Source organism: Asterias amurensis, chromosome 7 (genome assembly GCF_032118995.1).
Source record: "Asterias amurensis chromosome 7, ASM3211899v1".
In the NCBI taxonomy this organism is placed as follows: Eukaryota; Metazoa; Echinodermata; class Asteroidea; order Forcipulatida; family Asteriidae; genus Asterias; species Asterias amurensis.
The window spans coordinates 1,687,906-1,705,639 of NC_092654.1; the positions used below are offsets into that span (position 1 = coordinate 1,687,906).

Genomic DNA, 17,734 nt, shown 5'->3' on the forward strand with positions numbered 1-17,734 from the left:
CCAGCTTTCTATACCATCCGCCCGGTAATAGTTAAAAAAGCAGGACAGTTCTTTTCAGAACTGAAAAGTCTCCCGAACACCCGAACAATCTACTCCGCGGTAGTAGAATAAAGAAAGACAGTTATTTAAGAACAAACTCTACCTGGCAAGGAGATACACACACATGGTGTTACCGCAAAAGTAAATATATATTAATATTTTTCTATTGTTAATATATTTTGTAAGTTTCGGTTAGTCTTTGCTTTGTATAGTGCACTGATGTCTTGGCTTTGGGCACTATAAAATTTTCAATAGGCTACTGTTAACATTATTATTGTTTCTTATTAATGTAAAATCTGATGTTACAATTTCCTTACAGGGTTTCCTTAATTGTTGCCTCTGCATTGTGTGGTATAAAAGTACTTATTGATGGGACGGTCATAGAAATGGTACTCCCCCCCCACTTTTAGTTTTACGGTGCTCTGTAGTGACCTTTTTATTTCTGTAAGAGACTAGGACATAAAGTGTCACTACAGTGCACTATAAAGAGAACAAACTGCCGTAGTCTCTAAGAATTTGAGAGGGTCACACTATTGTTTACTTATTAACTTAAAATCTGATTTAATTATTTCCTTAAAGGGTCCCCAGTCTGGTGACACACAACGTCTTTTACAGCAATGCTGCCATGAGCCTTGACACCAACAGAGAAGTCCAGGACCAAGACAGCGGTGAACGCGTAACAGATGAGGTCACCATGACCCATGAACCAGCCTACGCTTCATCGAGCAAAGCCAAAAGGTCCATTAAGAAGGACTAGGGTTTGGAGAATTGAATCAATGCCCACTGCGAGAGTTAAATTTTAGCTTTATGTAAAGACATCAATTTAATAGAAAGTTTTTAGAGTATCGAGAATTTGTTATTGATTGGCAATGGGTTTATATTTTGCGATAAAAAAGTTAAAGGCCTGACAGTGTGCGACCCAGAGTCTTTTTGTATGGCTAAAAGTATTCGTACTTTGGTAGAAGTAAAATATATACTCAGATTTGGGGTTCAAATGAACTCATCTTTGTATTAATGCAAACAGGTTGTATGTTCTAAAATTGCTCTGATATTTTGCGCGAGTTTGAATTTGTCAAAGCAGTTTATCTTGTTAAAGTAGCCTGTGTGTACACACAAACCAAAAACAATGATTTAGCCCAGAGCATTTCCTTTCGAGATACAACCCTTTTTTACAAATTGGAGATACATTACTTTTCCACTGAATTGACAACATAATTGAAATACAAATTTATCAATTAATTTTATGAGTTTTTATATCCTTGTATAAATTTCGGACATATAATTGCTGTAATATTTCATCCAAGAAACCAATCATTACTGTGCTTTGAGAAGAACCTTTAAATATCAATATGTTGTGAAAGTCTAAAACATTCTTTATGTGTTTTAAAAAGATACTTACATTATGGGCCTTATTTAGGTGTTATATGAATACACTTATTTTCATCTAATTGAAGAGAACAAAAATTAACTTTCTGCTATTTGGCATGAAGTACCTGGTTTGGACAGGGATCATAAAAATTATGAATGAAATATTTTATCATAACAACCAATTTTTGTACAACAGTAAAAATTTGATTTGTATCCGTATGTATAATTTGTTTTTAATTGTGCAATGGAGAACATTTACAATTAAGCTTGTACACAAATTAATGTTTACAGTGCCAATAAAATGGTTTTTAATAATAAAATTGATTTAACTTGTGTGTGAAAGTAGACTGGATATGTTATAACTGTGCCATCTCTCATCTGCTACTAACTCTTTGAGGTAATGAAGGAATCTTTGTATCATAATTAGTGGTAAACATTTAGCAAACTTTTCATTTTTAGTGACAAGATGTTTTCTAAATAACTTAGAAGGTAAATAAAATAATATGATTTTTGTTTGCAAAGTAGGCTGGGGGTAAAGCCACTCGACCTCGCCTCTTCTTTACTATCAATGCCTGGGCTGGGTTAGACTGTTTTAAACTTCCTGGTTGGGTTTGGGCGGAGTTCAAGTCCATTTTAGAGTTGGGGTATCTATATGGTTAGGGCTAGGGCTAGGGCTAAGTTAAGGGTAAGTTTTGGACCTGGTAAGGGCTAGCAAAATTGAACTTGGGACCTTCTGTTTTAAAATGATGCAATAGGAACCACTCATGCCATTTTCAATTCAATTCAATTCAATTAAAAAAACTTTAATCATCCTTTACAGGCAGTTACAACAGTAGATCAGCACCATATAAAAATAGAAATGTATAGAAATATATATATTTTCAGGCATGGACACTTGATTTCAGCTAAAAAACCTATGACCCAAACCATTACTCTATTTCATAATGGATTTGAATTTTTCGGTAGGAAATAAACATGTAAACAAAAGATTAAGTTTTTACAGCGACTTCCTTGAATCAGTTGAAAGTTCCGGTATCCAACGGTGATATTTCTCATCGTGTATTTTCCCGGTGATAAATATGTTGTTTACATTACGATTGTTATGTGCATTTGAGGTTATAACTTATAGTTCATTTCATACACACCTATACCAAACAGGATTTGTTTGTACATAATTTGTGAACCATATATAATGGCATAGACCCTTTTATTTGTTGCACGCTCAAGTGGTTCTCCAATAAAGTCAAATTCGGGTATGTTGTAAACCAATCATTCTTGGAAAAAGGGAACATTGAAAAGTAAACTGATCCCACTCAAAAGGCCTGACTGACAGAACAGTGCACCACTTCAGTTAAAGGAGGAAAAACAATTGTTGCATGACTCGGGAAATTCCAATTATCAGCTAACAGCTAATCTCAGTTTAGACAACTCCCACATCAAAGCTACTCCTGGCTTCAAGCTTAGCATTCCACGGGAGCGCCAACCACTGCCCACCACTTGATTTTCGTTCTTCGTGGCACGCTCATGTCATACACAACGGTGTCAGATGTTTTATTGGAACCCATGTCACAAACCTGATGTGGTAAGTCTAAGTAATGAATTAAGGCAAAGTATAACCTTTAGTTTTGGGAACTGTTCGTGTTGTTTACATTCTAATTGTAAATGCATAAAACTATATAACCTGTAAACATTTCTTTTGAAAAGTTAATTTAAGATGCCACCGAAAATCCTGAGCACCGTGTCCACCACGCAGAAGAATTAATGATCCATTATAGCATTGAGGAGGAATGCTGGTCATCTCGCCACCTGACAAGCTCGCCACCAACAAAGTCGCCCCCTACCCGGCTCGCCCCGGGTTGAAACAAAGTCGCCCCCTGGCAATGTCGCCCCCAAACAATGTCGCCCCCTAGCAAAGTCGCCCCCTGACAATGTCGCCCCCAGCCAATGTCGCCCCCTAGCAAAGTCGCCCCCAGATGTTGTTCGGAAAATAATTAAGGCTACAATAATTATGGTAAAAAAATATAGTTAAAACATTTTCAGAAAAAATTCCGTATGAAGTAATGTGCTTGTGGAAGGTCTTACCCTAACCCTAATCCTAACCCTAACCTTCACCCTACCCTAACCCTAACCCTATAACCCTAACCCTAACCCTAACCCTTAACTATTTTCTGGGGGCGACTTTGCTAGGGGGCGACATTGTCAGGGGGCGACTTTGCTAGGGGGGTGACATTGTTTGGGGGCGACAATGTCAGGGGGCGACTTTGTAACATTTTGGGGCGAGCCGGTTAGGGGGCGACTTTGCAGGGGGCGACTTTGTTGGTGGCGAGCTTGCTAGGTGGCGAGATGACCAGCCCCCTTGAGGAGGAGCTCAAATTTTGGGGCATAAACACAGACATCTTTTTGTATAACCACATTACAGTACAGTCATTTGACCAGTTCGGGATCATTGACCAGTTCGGGATCACTTCAACTTTGCAATAACCAAATAATTATATCACTTCTCATTATTACCAATTTCTGTTTATAAATGTGAAGATTAACACCCATTAAACCAACAAACCCAAAATAAGGTGCCAAATATCATCAGCAAATAAATTATGGCTGTTTTCCTGAAGGTTGTCTGCGAAATTTATCTTTTTTTTGTTTAAAAATGTTGGTTGAAAAACACTGTTAAAACTTCTTACCTTTAGAATTGGAGTGCCGGGGCAAAAAAACATTTATGTAAAATGATAAGAATGTGTAAAAAAACATTCCTGTAAATACTGTACAGTCATCTTGTTTTTTTGAGGTGACGAAGATCCCAAAATCTTCTTTGGGGGGGCAACTTACCCTTGACCAGTTCGGGATCACTCAACATCTCATTGCGTCAAATGGTGCCGCACTAACTTACTAAGTATGGTAAAATCATACTACTGCAGTAGAAAGTTTGTTAAGTTGATTTTGAGAAACGTTACTTCAACAAATTCTTGTAGATTTTTTATTTTGTGAGAAAATTAAACTTGGAGGGGTCAATAATGCTTTTTAGGTTCGCTTCACTTTTTCATTTGCCTTTGCTGTTGTTTTGAGGTTTTGTCGCTGGGTTTTTGCGCTGCTATTGAGGACACTTGCATGACATTCACTAAAGAAAGGAAGTCCAAGTCCATGCCAACACACCTCTGAAGTTTCGTGTCCTTGAGAGACAGTTCTATGAATGGGAGTATGGGTTTGCAATAAAGGGCACTCTACTGATTCAGAATAGATTCAACTGATCCTGAACTGGTCAAACAGGTGACGATACTTTTCTCAAAGCCTCTTCAAAAGAACTAATCTTTTTTTTGTTAGTGAATACTTGGTGAGTTTTATGACATGTTTAGGTAAACTGATACAAAATTTTGTTTAAGATATCAAAGAGATTGCAACAAAAAACAATGTGAATTCAAAAAGTGATCCCGAACTGGTCAAACGACTGTACTACTTCGAAGTGAAATTATTCTCAAAAAGGGGATTACAAACCAGCCTTTAATCATTTAAGCATTTTGTAGGAAGTGGAAATATTAAAACCAAAGAGACTTACAGAATGGAGGTAGAATTAGCCCCTCCGCATGCTTACACAGCTAGCAACGTCAGTGGGCGGGTTTGACATTGTATTGACATCACACTGAACGCCCTCCTTACGCGTCTTCTGTTGATTGGTCCATATTGGTCACAATCACAGAAGCTCTTTCACCATGAACTCAATTTTATGAACTAATAATACTAATATATGCGATTTATAGACGATCTGTTTGTTCCCAAGAAAGCACTGAAATATCATGGATACTAGTTGAACCTTTACCCGCAAAAATGCACTAAGTTTGCAACTGTTTTTCACCACGAGTGGGAATTCCCGCAATTTCCCAATTGGTATTTCTCAGAAGGGGATTCCCCGTTGTCGATCCAGCGAATGTCAACGTTGGTGGCGCTTTCAACACGTTTTTGTACACAAAGTATCCGCCTAAATTTTTGGAACGCCACGTCCATTTCTGTAGTGTGTTTTAGGTTCAATATCGTTAGAACAAACCATACAACACCAAAAATAAGTTATTTCCTGTGAAAAGACAACATTTGTGTATCAGTTTATGATCGAAGAGCAGAATTTGAGTCGCTGTGTGCCCTCAGTTTGTATCACAGTACGGTAGACAGAAAGGACCAACATTCAATTCAACAAGTTTGTCGCAGCAGCAGGACACTTCTCAATGACAATGGCGAAGTCTTTTTATTCACCAGCTTGGTTGGTGGTGGTTGGATGCTAGCGCAGGGAATGAACCAGTAAAAAACATCGGTAGGCATCCATATAAATGAAAGAAAAAGTTGTAGTTTGTAGTTGGTGGCGAGACCAGTAATGTTCTACCTCCATGGCAAGACGAAGGTCAATTTAAATAAAATAAAAATAAATTGTTTTTTTTACAGATGCCTTACAGTTACACAAGTTTCCGTATCACGCCACCACTTCTTCTTTCGATATGAAATAATATAGATAGTATCTTATTTACCTCAATGAGATATCCCTTTTTGTAAAAACAGTGGGAAAAAGTGGTGGCGTGATATGGAAAATTATCCTGTTTTTGAAGGGTGTGGGGACACTTAAGCCCAACAGCTCAACAAGGTCGGCTAGGGCCCGGGTGATCAAATGTCCCCCCCCCCCTCAAATTGGCCTAAGAGTAAGATTGCACCACAGGGCTGATGAGTGACTGCCATTCACAGTACTAGCCTGTTGCCCATCTACCTCTGACAAATGATTGTATCCATCTCGGCGTTGAACCGTTGGTGCTAATTAAAAAAGATTTATAATAATATTTTTGAAATAACTAAGCGATTTAAAATTAACGGTGTGGACAGTTGAGGAAGTGTGCAATGTAGGCCTACCATGTATGAAATCACATGGCAACATACAAGGGGTGTCGTGGCCGAACGGATAAGACTGAACTTCGAACTCAAGCTCTAGTGTTTCTGTTCAGTAGAGTGTGGGTTCGAATCCCGGTTGTGACACTTGTGTCCCTGAGCAAGACATTTTACTATAAATGCTTCTCGCCACCCAGGAGTAAATGGATACACCTTTGAGGGTTCTTTGAGACCATTTCCCTTATTTCAAACCACTTTTGGCAGGTCTAAACTGAAGTTGGAGATTTGAGCTTCATGATGGATACAACCAATGAACGCCCCTTCGATGTGTTTCCTGCAAGACTAGAACGCATGCAAGATATTCAGAACAGGGTCACCAAACTGAAGTAAGATCATGACCATCTTTTCTCTAGTTCAGAAAAGATTTAATGAACTGTTGTGCCAAGAACTCGCTATTCAACTTTTGCAGAGAGATCATTCTCTAAATATGGGCCCAAAATGTGGAATAACTGTGCCTCATCGCCTTAAACAAACTCTTGATTTTGGTGCTGTACAAATGACCTTTGATTGATTGATTGATTGATTGATTGATTGATTGAATCCAAAACTGTTTAAAATTTACTCAGTCACTTGAAATCCTAGACAAACGGGAAAAGACACACTGATATCCTTAAATCCATGTGTTGACTGTCGATCTATAGGAGGCTCTAAAGTTGATTATGATAACCTAGAACATCAGAGTCAATCGTGTAAAGTACCTTAATGTGCTTACTCACTCACTCAGTCGACCCAAGTTGTGCTTGAGTCAGGCACGATGTCCGACACACTACACAACTCTATCCTGCATACAACTGATTAGCTCCTCCTTGTTGTTTACTCCCGCGTCTTCAATCAGGGTTATGAGCATGGTCTTGGTGGGTCTTCAGTGACCGCGCATGCCGCTTAATGTAGCTACTATGTTATGTTCACTATAATTATAAAAATAACCTTTGTCTCATTTACTGTTTACTTTTCCTGCTAATTTAGATCGACTCCTGAGGAGGCTCTTCCACCAGGAAGTATGGTGAGTAATGTTGTTTATCATTCCTTAATATAGTTCAGACATAAGCCCTTTTCACACTACACTATTTCCCTGGGTTGCCCCCAGGGAATAACTGCCGGCCTTTCCACACTAGGGTCGCTGTACCCCCGGTCTTTCCCCTGTCACCGGGGTAACCGCTGCTAAAATGTAGGATTCAAACTGCCTCTAGCTACCGGCCAATCTCGGTGGTCTAGTTGACTGCTCTAGAATTGCAAAGGTCATGGGTTCAAATCCCTTTCAAGTAGTGTGTGATTTTTTTCACAAGTACTGAGGATACAGTGCTAGCACACATCAGTGTATAAGGGTAAAACCAAAATTAAACATGTCAAATTGAATCCGATGTTTAACTTTTGATCCTTGTAATATCCCCCATCCACTGTAGCTGAAGGATTTCATACGAACCTTGAAAGAAGACATCAAAGATGAAGCTGAACTTCTTCTCAAGGAGAAACATTTTGAAACAGCTGGCCACATCTTAACACAAGCAATTAATGCACAATTGTAAGTCGATTAACCTCAAAACTTTACAACTTTCCTTCCTCAACCCTTCCCCCTTCCCTGTGGCGTGTCATGGCCTTGCCCTTAACAGCACCAGACTCATGCTCTGGTGTGTCAAGGAGACACATTTTGAAACAGCCGACCTAACACAAGCAATTAATGCACAATTGTAAGTCGATTAACCTCAAAACTTTACAACTTTCCTTCCTCAACCCTTCCCCCTTCCCTGTGGCGTGTCATGGCCTTGCCCTTAACAGCACCAGACTCATGCTCTGGTGTGTCAAGGAGACACATTTTGAAACAGCCGACCTAACACAAGCAATTAATGCACAATTGTAAGTCGATTAACTTCAAAACTTCTTTTTCAACCTTCCCCCTTCCCTGTGGCGTGTCATGGCCTTGCCCTTAAGAGCACCAGACTCAAGCTCTGGTGTGTCAAGGAGACACATTTTGAAACAGCCGACCACATCCTAACACAAGTAATTAATGCACATTTGTAAGTCCACTAGCTTCAAAACTTCACAACTTTCCTTCCTCCCCCCTTCCCTGTGGCCTGTCATGGCTTTGTGCTTAAGAGCACCAGACTAAAGCTCTGGTGTTTCTGATCAGCAGAGTGTGGGTTCAAATCCCAGTCGTGACACTTGTGTCCTTAAGCAAGACACCAAACTCAGTTACAGTATAGATGGAACAGCTACGTCCTGTCAGCACAACCAAACTCGCGAAAATATTTTATCTGATTGTTTGTTTGACCTCCCATTCATTGCACATGGCTTTCATGGTCCTGGAGATTCGCAGTTAAATCTGATGTACATGTGCATACATATAAAGTCAATACCTGTCTTTACCCTTGGACCAGTCTAAGCCTAGAACACCAAACACTTCTCTGGATTTTTGTTTACAGGATCCTCTATCGGCAGGGATATGGCTTCTCGTCAACTCTGGACAAAAAGATATTCACCCTCCGAGCGGAATGTGCCAACATAATGGTAAGCCCTCCATATTTTCCTAGAGAGAAGGGACGGACTTATGTTTTCAGTAGCCTTCGTTTTTATTGAGATCAGAGCAAAACTTCTTTTTGTGTAAGTTGAATTTTGAAATAATTTTGAGTGTGGGATTCAACGGATGCTCTAAATCTAGTAAATCACTGGATGTTGTTCCGGTCTTGAAAGAAAGGACAGACTTACATTTTCAGTAGCCCTTTGTTTTATTGAGACCTAAGCAAAACATTTTTTTTAAATGGATGTTGTTCTGGTGGTAAAAACAAAATTTCTACGGTAAAGGCAAATGAAGAGATGATCGGAAGCATTTTCAATGCAGTGCTTTTATGTTTTTCAATTGGCAGAAATACAAAATTTCTCAACCCCCAAAAAGTATTAAAATTATTTTTAGGCAAATATCTTCAGTTGGAGATATGAATTTGTTTCTATGTCTGTTTTGTTAGGCCTGAATTTGTTAGGTAGTTGGTTCGAATCCACTCACTCGATGGCAATTCTGGGCCCAATTTCATAAAGCCTGTAAGCACCAAAATTTGCTTCTTCCTTATTAAAAACAGGATTTCCAACAGGATTTCCAAACTGGCTGAACGCCAGTAACAAGCAATATGCAACAAATTTAAAATTTGGTTGGTAATCTTGTTTTTTATCAAGGAAGAAATTTCATGCTAAGCAAATTTTGTGTGCTTACAGGCTTTATGAAATTGGGCCCAGGTCCTGTGTGCCTTTATGAGTAGTAACCTAATAGGGTATGGATCTGTAGGCAGAAGGATGTGTCAGGCCATCCAAATAGGCGGCTACAGTTACGCCTATGACTGTTGCTTAGTGTGTTGATAAAGAACATCCTATTCTTCACTGCATAATATTACGGAAATCTAGCCATAACCTTAGCTGTAGCCGCTATCTGGGACATGGCCTCAATCTCTAACGCTCTTTTTCTGTTGCTTTTTTGGGGTGACACTTACTGATCATTTAATATTCTGCAAATGTATTCATTTATTTTAAATATTCATTTATGCAAATGTATTCTATTGTGTTAAGTCAACTGGTCCATGTGTGTTTATTTTGACAAGTCAAGATTGTTTGACTGTAAAAGAGTGCTGATTTTGAGCCCACAAAATTTGCTCTACTTATTTTAGCAAGTTTACAATTGACAAAAGACAAACAGGTTTGTTAAGTTTGTTCTTTAATGGGAAGGTGTATGTTTTGGTAATCACTCTTCAAATGAATGGCAGTAAAAGCCTACTGCAGCTTTCGAAAGTATAAAGCATTTAAAGGAACACGTTGCCTTGGATCGGTCGAGTTGGTCTTTGAAAAGCGTTTGTAACCGTTGTTATAAAATGCATTAGGTACATGTAGACAGATGTTGTAAAGTAGAATACAATGATCTACACAAATATGTCTCGAAAATGCTTGGTTTTCTTTTTACCTCGTCGACTAACACGGTCGGCCATTTATGGGAGTTAATATTTTTTACTCCCATAAATGGCCGACCGTGTTAGTTCGCGACGTAAAAGGAAAAACGTGCAATTTTGAGTGATACTTCATTATATTCTACTTTTAAAACATCTTTCTAACCATATGCATTTCATAACAAACGGTTTCAAATGCTTTTTATAGACCAACTCGTCCGATCCAAGGCAACGTGTTCCTTCAAAGTAATGGCTATAAGCTTTACGTTGACCTCTGGACTTTCGGTGATATCTCAAACACATCACAACCTTTTGACATGAAATTTGTACATATTAGTTTCATTGTATACACAATACATCTACATAGGTTAAAGACAATCAAGCGGTTTCAACAATAAAGGCATACCTTGCCTTTAAATATTTATGTTATGCCAGACATATACAAAATAGATTATAATCAAATAGTTGAACATTATTTTTTAATTCAAACATGATGGGATTTCATTAATTTAATGTGACTGACTGAATACTTAAAACACAATTAGAAGCAGTCTGAGGCCTGATACTTCTAGTCATAGGGTGCCCTTAATCAAAGAGAAAATGCCTTGGTGCCCTTGCCCTTTCAAAAATGAAGCACACAGGCGTGCACTCTAATGGTGATTCTGTCCTGAAAAAAGGAAAAAGTTAACTTGACATTTTTCATAGGTTTTTCAGTTGTGTGATTTCTCATGGTTTTTCCCCCCCCCAAAAAAAAAATCACCAAAAACTTCTTCTGCAGTTTTCTGTTTCTGGCGCTGCGCATAACCTTTAAAACCTCTTGAATTGTAATATCTAGGTCCAGATTACTCATCAGAGGCCATTTTTCAGGAATTTTCACATTTGTAATGTAAAAAGGAAGTACACCTAGACGTGTTAGAACATGACCCTATTTGTCATACATACGTGTAACCACGCCTATGTGTACATACATTGACATTTTACTGATTCATGTAATTTATGTGTAATATGCACTGTACTATGTGTACGTACATGTATGTGTACATACATGTATGTGAGTGTAGTGTTCCTTGAACTACATACATTATGTACTGTGTCCCATGTAAGGTCGGGCACAAATTTTATGTGTACTCACTGGTTTGATCGTCTCCACTTGATTGCACTCAACAAGGCATAGTTTAAAACAAAATCCAAGTCCTTTCTTTGAACCTGATTTTTTTTACCCTGGCTTTGTAATGCAATTCAAAGGGACTTCCCCTAATGTGAAATCTCCCTGATTGCGACATCGCGCTGAAGTTCATTTCCAAACTCGAGGCATCTTGCAATCAAAGAATTTCTAAGAAACAATGTCATTTGATGCGGTGGTGTCGGTTCAGTGCAGTCATGGGAAATCTTGTGGTAATTAATCTGTTTTAATTAAGTTTCTATTATTTATTATTGATGTATCACTGTTTTTTACTTATAAAAATTGATTTAATAATCCTTTCTTTGTCTTAAAATCAATTTTCTTAGTGCACTTTTGCTAATTTTTATTATTTTATTTTGGAAGGTTAACATTGTTGTAAAAGAAAAAAATCAGGAATTTTTTGAAAACCATTCCTAAATGAGTCTATTCAAAATGTTTTTGTTGTTGTTTACAGGGATATCCAAAAGCCGCACTGGAGGACTGCGCTCATGGTAAGTCTGAATTATAACAATAAATAGTAATAATAATAATGACAACTTATAAAGCGGATGAGAGCACCAAACTCAAGCTCTGGTGTTTCTGTTCAGCAGAGTATGGGTTCGGGAGTCGGGGCAGAGATTGTTCTTGTGATTGATTTAGCTTATTAGTAGCGTACATGTACTTCTAGAAACTATAAGGCTCCCCTGTGAGCCTTATAGGGGTCTCATATTTAGGGCCTCCTTAACGCTATACGTGTTTCAAACCAGCGTTGATGGGTGAAAGTTTTACGACCGTTAGCCTTATAGTTTCTAGAAGTATTATTAGCGCATATTTGTAGAACAGTCTGTATACCTCCCAGGGAGCTGAGATGGTTTAAGGAATGTATTAAAGGAACACGTTGCCTTGGATCGGTAGAGTTGGTCTTTGAAAAGCGGTTGTAGCCGTTTGTTATAAAATGCATATTGTTAGAAAGATGATTTAAAAGTAGAATACAATGATCCACACAAATAATTTGCCTTGAAATTGCGGGGCTTTCCTTTTACTTTGCGAACTAACACGGTGGGCCATTTATGGGAGTCAACAATTTGACTCCCATAAATGGCCGACCGTGTTAGTCGACGAGGTAAAAGGAAAACCACGCAATTTCGAGTGATACTTGTGTGGATCATTATATTCTACTTTTAAAATATCTTTCTAATCATATGCATTTTATAAAAAACGGTTGCAAACGCTTTTCAAAGACCAACTCGACCGATCCAAGGCAACGTGTTCCTTTAAATGCCCCAATGAACAGGAGTACATGTTGGAGCACTTTGAGAAGCCATTCAGGTGTAAAAAGCGCGGTATAAAAAATGACTTTTAAACCTTTAAAAGGTACTACAAGAATGGGTCCCACACCTCAAATACATCAAAATCCTGTCTTGAAAAAATAACAAAAAGCACTTTGAGACGCCAGTAGATAAAGCACTGTATAAGAACTAGTTATTTATTCATCTACTCCGCGGTAGTAGCAAGACAGTTTTCTAAGAACAAACTGTACCTGGCAAGTATGTTGAAACAAGCTCTTAGCTATCCCTATGGGATATTATGCTTGTCTTCTCAGGGGGCACTCCTTAAAAAAAAAAAAAGTAGGTTAACACATGGTGTTACCGCAAACCAAATATATTTATATTGATACCTCACCATGTAATGCCCCAAATCCTATGTAGTTATTATTAATTATACCAAATGTCTATTGTCCATAACTTTTTTTTATCTTGCAGCGTTGGAGATAGATAACAATTACGAAAGTGCCAACGTTGCACAAGTCGTTGCACAGTATGAGATTGCTCGCTTGGAGTGGGAAAAAAACAACAATATCGAATTTCTGATGGGATTCGAAATAATTCTGTATAAGGAATACCCTGCCAAGGTAAGAATGGTCTCCTTTATTAGCTGCTAGGGCAGTAAACAAGAAACCAAAATTAACAAATTGTCTGCCCGGGGCTAAATGGTCATTATTGGAATTCGCTTGATTTTTTTATACAATTATTTTGGAGCCCTTTGTAAATGGGGTTTTCATTAGGTTTCCCCCCCCCCCATTGGGGTCCACCCCCACCCCCACATCTAAGATTAAGCATGTCTTCTCGTTCCCTATTCATCTTGGTATACGCCTCTCTTAGGATTTATGCATGAGTACGTCACAATTCTAACCCAAAACGAGGCCATAGACGCAGCCACTGCAAGTGGTGGCAGACGTGCGCCTATAGCCTCATTTTGGGTAAGAATTATGATGTTGTGCATGAATATTAAGAGAGGCGTAATAAATAACTATGTTGAAGACTCACTTATTCAAATCCACGTAGTTACCCCATTTTTGCATGATTGCAATGTTTATGTAAGTTTGTGTTTTGTTCTGTTGCCCTGGTTTTACTTATAGAAACGTAGTACAATTATTATTATTATTATTATTATTATTATTATAACAAATAAATAAATAACAAAAATTAATTTGTGTCAACAGATTCTTGAGCTTCCCAAAGTCAAGACGATTATCGCTGAGCTGAACCAGCATCTGGACCCAATTAGAGCGTGCCCTCCACCCACAAACATCCCAAATGTCTCAGAGGACTCCTCAGCTGTTGCAGAAGAGTGGTTACCCGCCCACGTCAAAGCGTCAAAGAAAACAAATGCGGTGAGACTCAAAAATGATTAGTTAGAAGTTCAGGGCCGAGCGGATAAGAGCACCGAATTCAAGCTCTGCTGCTTCTGTTCAGCAGAGTGTGGGTTCGAATCCCGGTCGTGACACTTGTGTCCCTTAGCAAGACACCCGGGGGGGGGGGGGGGGTTAATGTGAACCTGTGAGGGCAGAGATGGTTATTGTGATTCGTTTAGCCGGGTAGCGCATATTAATGTTGCACAGGTTGTATACTCCCTGGGAGCTGAGGCGGTTTAAGGAATGAATAAAGTTATGTCCACTCTGGAAGAATAATCATATCTCTCCACTCCTCCAACATTTGATCTTTGGCTTACACATACTCTCCTTTTCATGTTCGATTTCAGAAAGGCAAATCCAACAATAAGAGTAAGAAGAAGAAAAAAAGCAAAGTTGTCGTTGAAGCCGATTTCTCGGATACATCTTCATGCGTTTCAGTCGCTGATAGTGGTGAGTGTGTTATCTTGGTTCTCCGTGGAGCATCGCGGCTGCGGCTGTGTGCCGATGTCACAGGAGATTCTGTCCCTCGGCGACGCATCCCTAATATGGCGAACTTATGTTCAAACTGTTTATAATAGATGTTAAATTTGCGTCAAGGATAAAGAGTAATATGTTTTTAATCTATTTTTTGAAAACCCATACACTAGATGACTAGACTTTTGTGGGTTTCAAACATGGTTTTCAGTAAATGCTGTTTTGGGGTTTTGTGGGAAAAAAGTTTGTTTTGTCATGTGAAACTGATCCGTTAAATAAAATTTAAAAGTTCATGCAAAACAAGTTTTTTTGCCCAGAAATTGTTACTACCTTAAATGTCATGTTGTTTGCACATTCAGTGACTGGTCTCCAGCCTTTTAATTTTGTTCTGAATGATTTCATTTGATCAGTAGTTTCATCTGCGAGCAACTCGCCCAAACAACAGAACCCTGCTCAACCTGGTGTCAATCCCACTAAGGTAAGACCATAGAGCAAAGCACCAGACTAACCTTGTAGATTTATATAAAAAACGTTTCTGGCAAGATGTTTTGTTTTAACGCTTATTATAAAGTGTGGACCCGAGAACGAAAGAAGTTCGCATGATGATGTAGGGACTTAAACACTCTGGGACTTACACACGTGCACACTGTGTTCAAGAATAGAATTTTCGTTAAAGGGGCACGATGCCTTGGATCAGGCGAGTTGGTCTATGAAAAGAGTTTGAAAACAGTTTGGTATAAAATTGCACGGTTTTCCTTATATGCCGTGAACTAACACGGCATGCCTTTTTGCGAAGTCAATTTTTTTATTCCACAAAATGGCCGACCAAGTTAGTTCGCAAAATGAAAAGGAAAACCACGCAATTTCGAGGCATATTTGTGTGGATCATTGTACTCTACTTTTGAAACATCTTTCTAACCACATGCATTTCATGACAAACGTTTTCAAACACACTTTTCATAAACCAACTGGCCTGATCCACGGCAAAAGTGTCCCTTAAAGTGTACATAACACAAGAATGTCCACACGGTGACAAATTATCAAGAACCAGGCCTCGTTGGGTTTAAACCACTAGTTGAAAACCTCTTCACCACACATTGATTCCCTTAGTATTATACCTATGTCAATCATGAGTAAACAAGATGAGCCATTACAAAATGTTTACCAACCAAAAAAGCTACGGTATAAATGCAAGAAATTAATAATGGCCTGACGTTCGACCCTAGCAGATTCTTTCTTGAAAGCCAAATGACAACACGGCATGAAAAGGTATCCAAGTGCAACATTAGTCCAATAATTTTTCAATTATTTTATCATTTTTGTCCCTAGGCGTACAATGCAGCTTCAAAGTCGTCTAAATACGGTCTGGATGATTTCGGTCCAATACCTTTGCCTACCATGGCCAATGGTAAGTGTATTCAACTGTTTCAGAACCTCCATGCTCCAGCCAAGTAGGAATTTTGTTTTCTGTCCTGGGCCCAATTTCATAAAGCCTGTAAGCACAAAAACTTGCTTGGCACAATTTTTTTTCCGCTAATCAAAAATAAGTTACCGGCCAGAATACCATACAGTTACCATTGCTGCGACTGGAACCTGGTCATTTCTTGCTTAGCCAAGAAATTTGCTTAGCAGAATATTCTGCTTGACAGCTTCATGAAAATGGGCCCTGTACACGGATACAGCGTCCTAGACAGTAAGAGTCTGGCACGATCAAAAAAACATTTTTGTAGCTCACGTTTTTTTTACCCCTTCAAAGAAGCTACTAAATTGACTATATTGACATCCTAAAGCTGGATAGATTTTATGGTGCCAGGGTTTTGATATTAGATGTTCTTCTTAAGTCTGTTTTGGGAGGGGGGGGGTCGAAGTATTGCGACAAAGATGCGTACCTTCACTTGTAAACAGAAAAGATAAAATAGTTTTGTGTGATGTAGGTGCGATCCCCAAAGTGCCATCAAGCAGCCAGAGGCCCAGAGCTTCCTCATCTACATCCACCCAGAGCAGCCAAGGGGCGACTAACACTGGGGCAACTGCTGCTGGGGCAGCTAGCTTCGCAACTGCGAACTCCAACAACCAAGACAACTCGCTGTACTGCGACGTCTGTAAGGTTGTTTTGAATGCGGAGAAACAACTGCTTCAGCATCTTGGAGGATCGAAGCACATCGCTAAGCAGGCAGAGTACATGAGGAACCAGCAGAGTGGCTTGGCAGCGGGGAAACCTGCCGAGAATTCTGCAAACTGTAAATATCTCAACTAAATTAATGGACCTTTATCACAAACTAAACCCAGATTATATGGGTTAGCCAAGTACGGTTCTTGTCTAAATTAATATTAGAATATTTAAATTTTGCAGTGAATTTGCCCAAAAATTGCAATTGGATAGTGAATATTCTTTCAGTCGTCCATCGACCTCTCCAAACCAATATCTTACGAATATATTAGGAATGCTTACCAACGCTTGCCAATGTCTTATGAATAGCTAACGAACGTTGCCAACGCTTACGCATGCTTTACCAACGTTACCAATGTCCGCCTTCACAACATTCGCTTAAATTTAGAAAGCGCTTCCTAAATTGACCGACCTTTGTAAGGAGGTGGAGAATGACTTGTGAGCGTTCCAAATTTTTTACCAATGCTTACAAAGACATGGTGAATGTTCCGAGGTTTGAGCGACTATCAAATATTTCCATTTGTAAGCATGTTTGCTAGCGTATTCGCTATAGTGTGAGATCAGCATAAGTGTGAAACTCAAAAATATAGTTCTAGTTTCTACTTATTTGCATTCCGTTTGTTACAGTTCAGCAACCCAAGTTGGCGTTGAGGACATCCAACCGGTTCGATACCTTAGCTTCTGGAGCAAATCTGAGCCCAAGCCCCTCCGTACAGAACTCCACGCAGTCCCCGCTGGCAGCAGCAGCAGCAGGAGGCTCGAAGCATATCGCTAAGCAGGCAGAGTACATGAGGAACCAGCAGAGTGGCCTGGCAACAGGAAAATCTGCCGAGAATTCTGAAAACTGTAAATATCTCAATCAAATCTGTTGACCTTTAAATTTGTTGACCTTTAGGGATCTCTTTAGGCTGTTAAAAGTAAACCTGAACTGTGCAAAGCGATAGCTTGTGAGTGCGAAGGTTGCATGCAATTTTGTTTAAGGT

At 39.1% G+C, this 17,734-nt stretch overlaps 2 protein-coding genes and 1 long non-coding RNA gene across 4 annotated transcripts in view; 2 read left to right on the plus strand and 1 right to left on the minus strand.

Moving 5' to 3' along the window:
• Positions 1-1,422, plus strand: part of LOC139939480 (uncharacterized) — a 57,859-nt gene extending 56,437 nt beyond the window's left edge. The window contains exon 59 of the mRNA XM_071935434.1: positions 619-1,422. Coding sequence (XP_071791535.1) covers positions 619-796 — 178 coding nt within the window. The 3' untranslated portion in view covers positions 797-1,422. The remainder of the gene's footprint in view (positions 1-618) is intronic.
• Positions 1,423-1,448: 26 nt separating this feature from the next.
• Positions 1,449-5,241, minus strand: LOC139939481 (uncharacterized). Its single transcript, XR_011786315.1, has 2 exons — positions 4,961-5,241; positions 1,449-2,995 (listed from the first exon to the last, which is right to left on the minus strand). It is a non-coding gene; the product is annotated as an uncharacterized lncRNA (long non-coding RNA).
• Positions 5,242-5,392: 151 nt separating this feature from the next.
• Positions 5,393-17,734, plus strand: part of LOC139939426 (3'-5' exoribonuclease HELZ2-like) — a 40,572-nt gene continuing 28,230 nt past the window's right edge. The window contains exons 1-13 of one of the 2 annotated variants that reach the window (XM_071935322.1): positions 5,393-5,707; positions 6,532-6,653; positions 7,294-7,330; positions 7,731-7,849; positions 8,748-8,832; positions 11,888-11,924; positions 13,176-13,324; positions 13,916-14,086; positions 14,455-14,557; positions 14,992-15,059; positions 15,911-15,989; positions 16,516-16,821; positions 17,379-17,597. In XM_071935322.1, coding sequence (XP_071791423.1) covers positions 6,562-6,653; positions 7,294-7,330; positions 7,731-7,849; positions 8,748-8,832; positions 11,888-11,924; positions 13,176-13,324; positions 13,916-14,086; positions 14,455-14,557; positions 14,992-15,059; positions 15,911-15,989; positions 16,516-16,821; positions 17,379-17,597 — 1,465 coding nt within the window. In that variant the 5' untranslated portion in view covers positions 5,393-5,707; positions 6,532-6,561. The remainder of the gene's footprint in view (positions 5,708-6,531; positions 6,654-7,293; positions 7,331-7,730; positions 7,850-8,747; positions 8,833-11,887; positions 11,925-13,175; positions 13,325-13,915; positions 14,087-14,454; positions 14,558-14,991; positions 15,060-15,910; positions 15,990-16,515; positions 16,822-17,378; positions 17,598-17,734) is intronic. The other variant, XM_071935323.1, reaches the window with a different exon arrangement.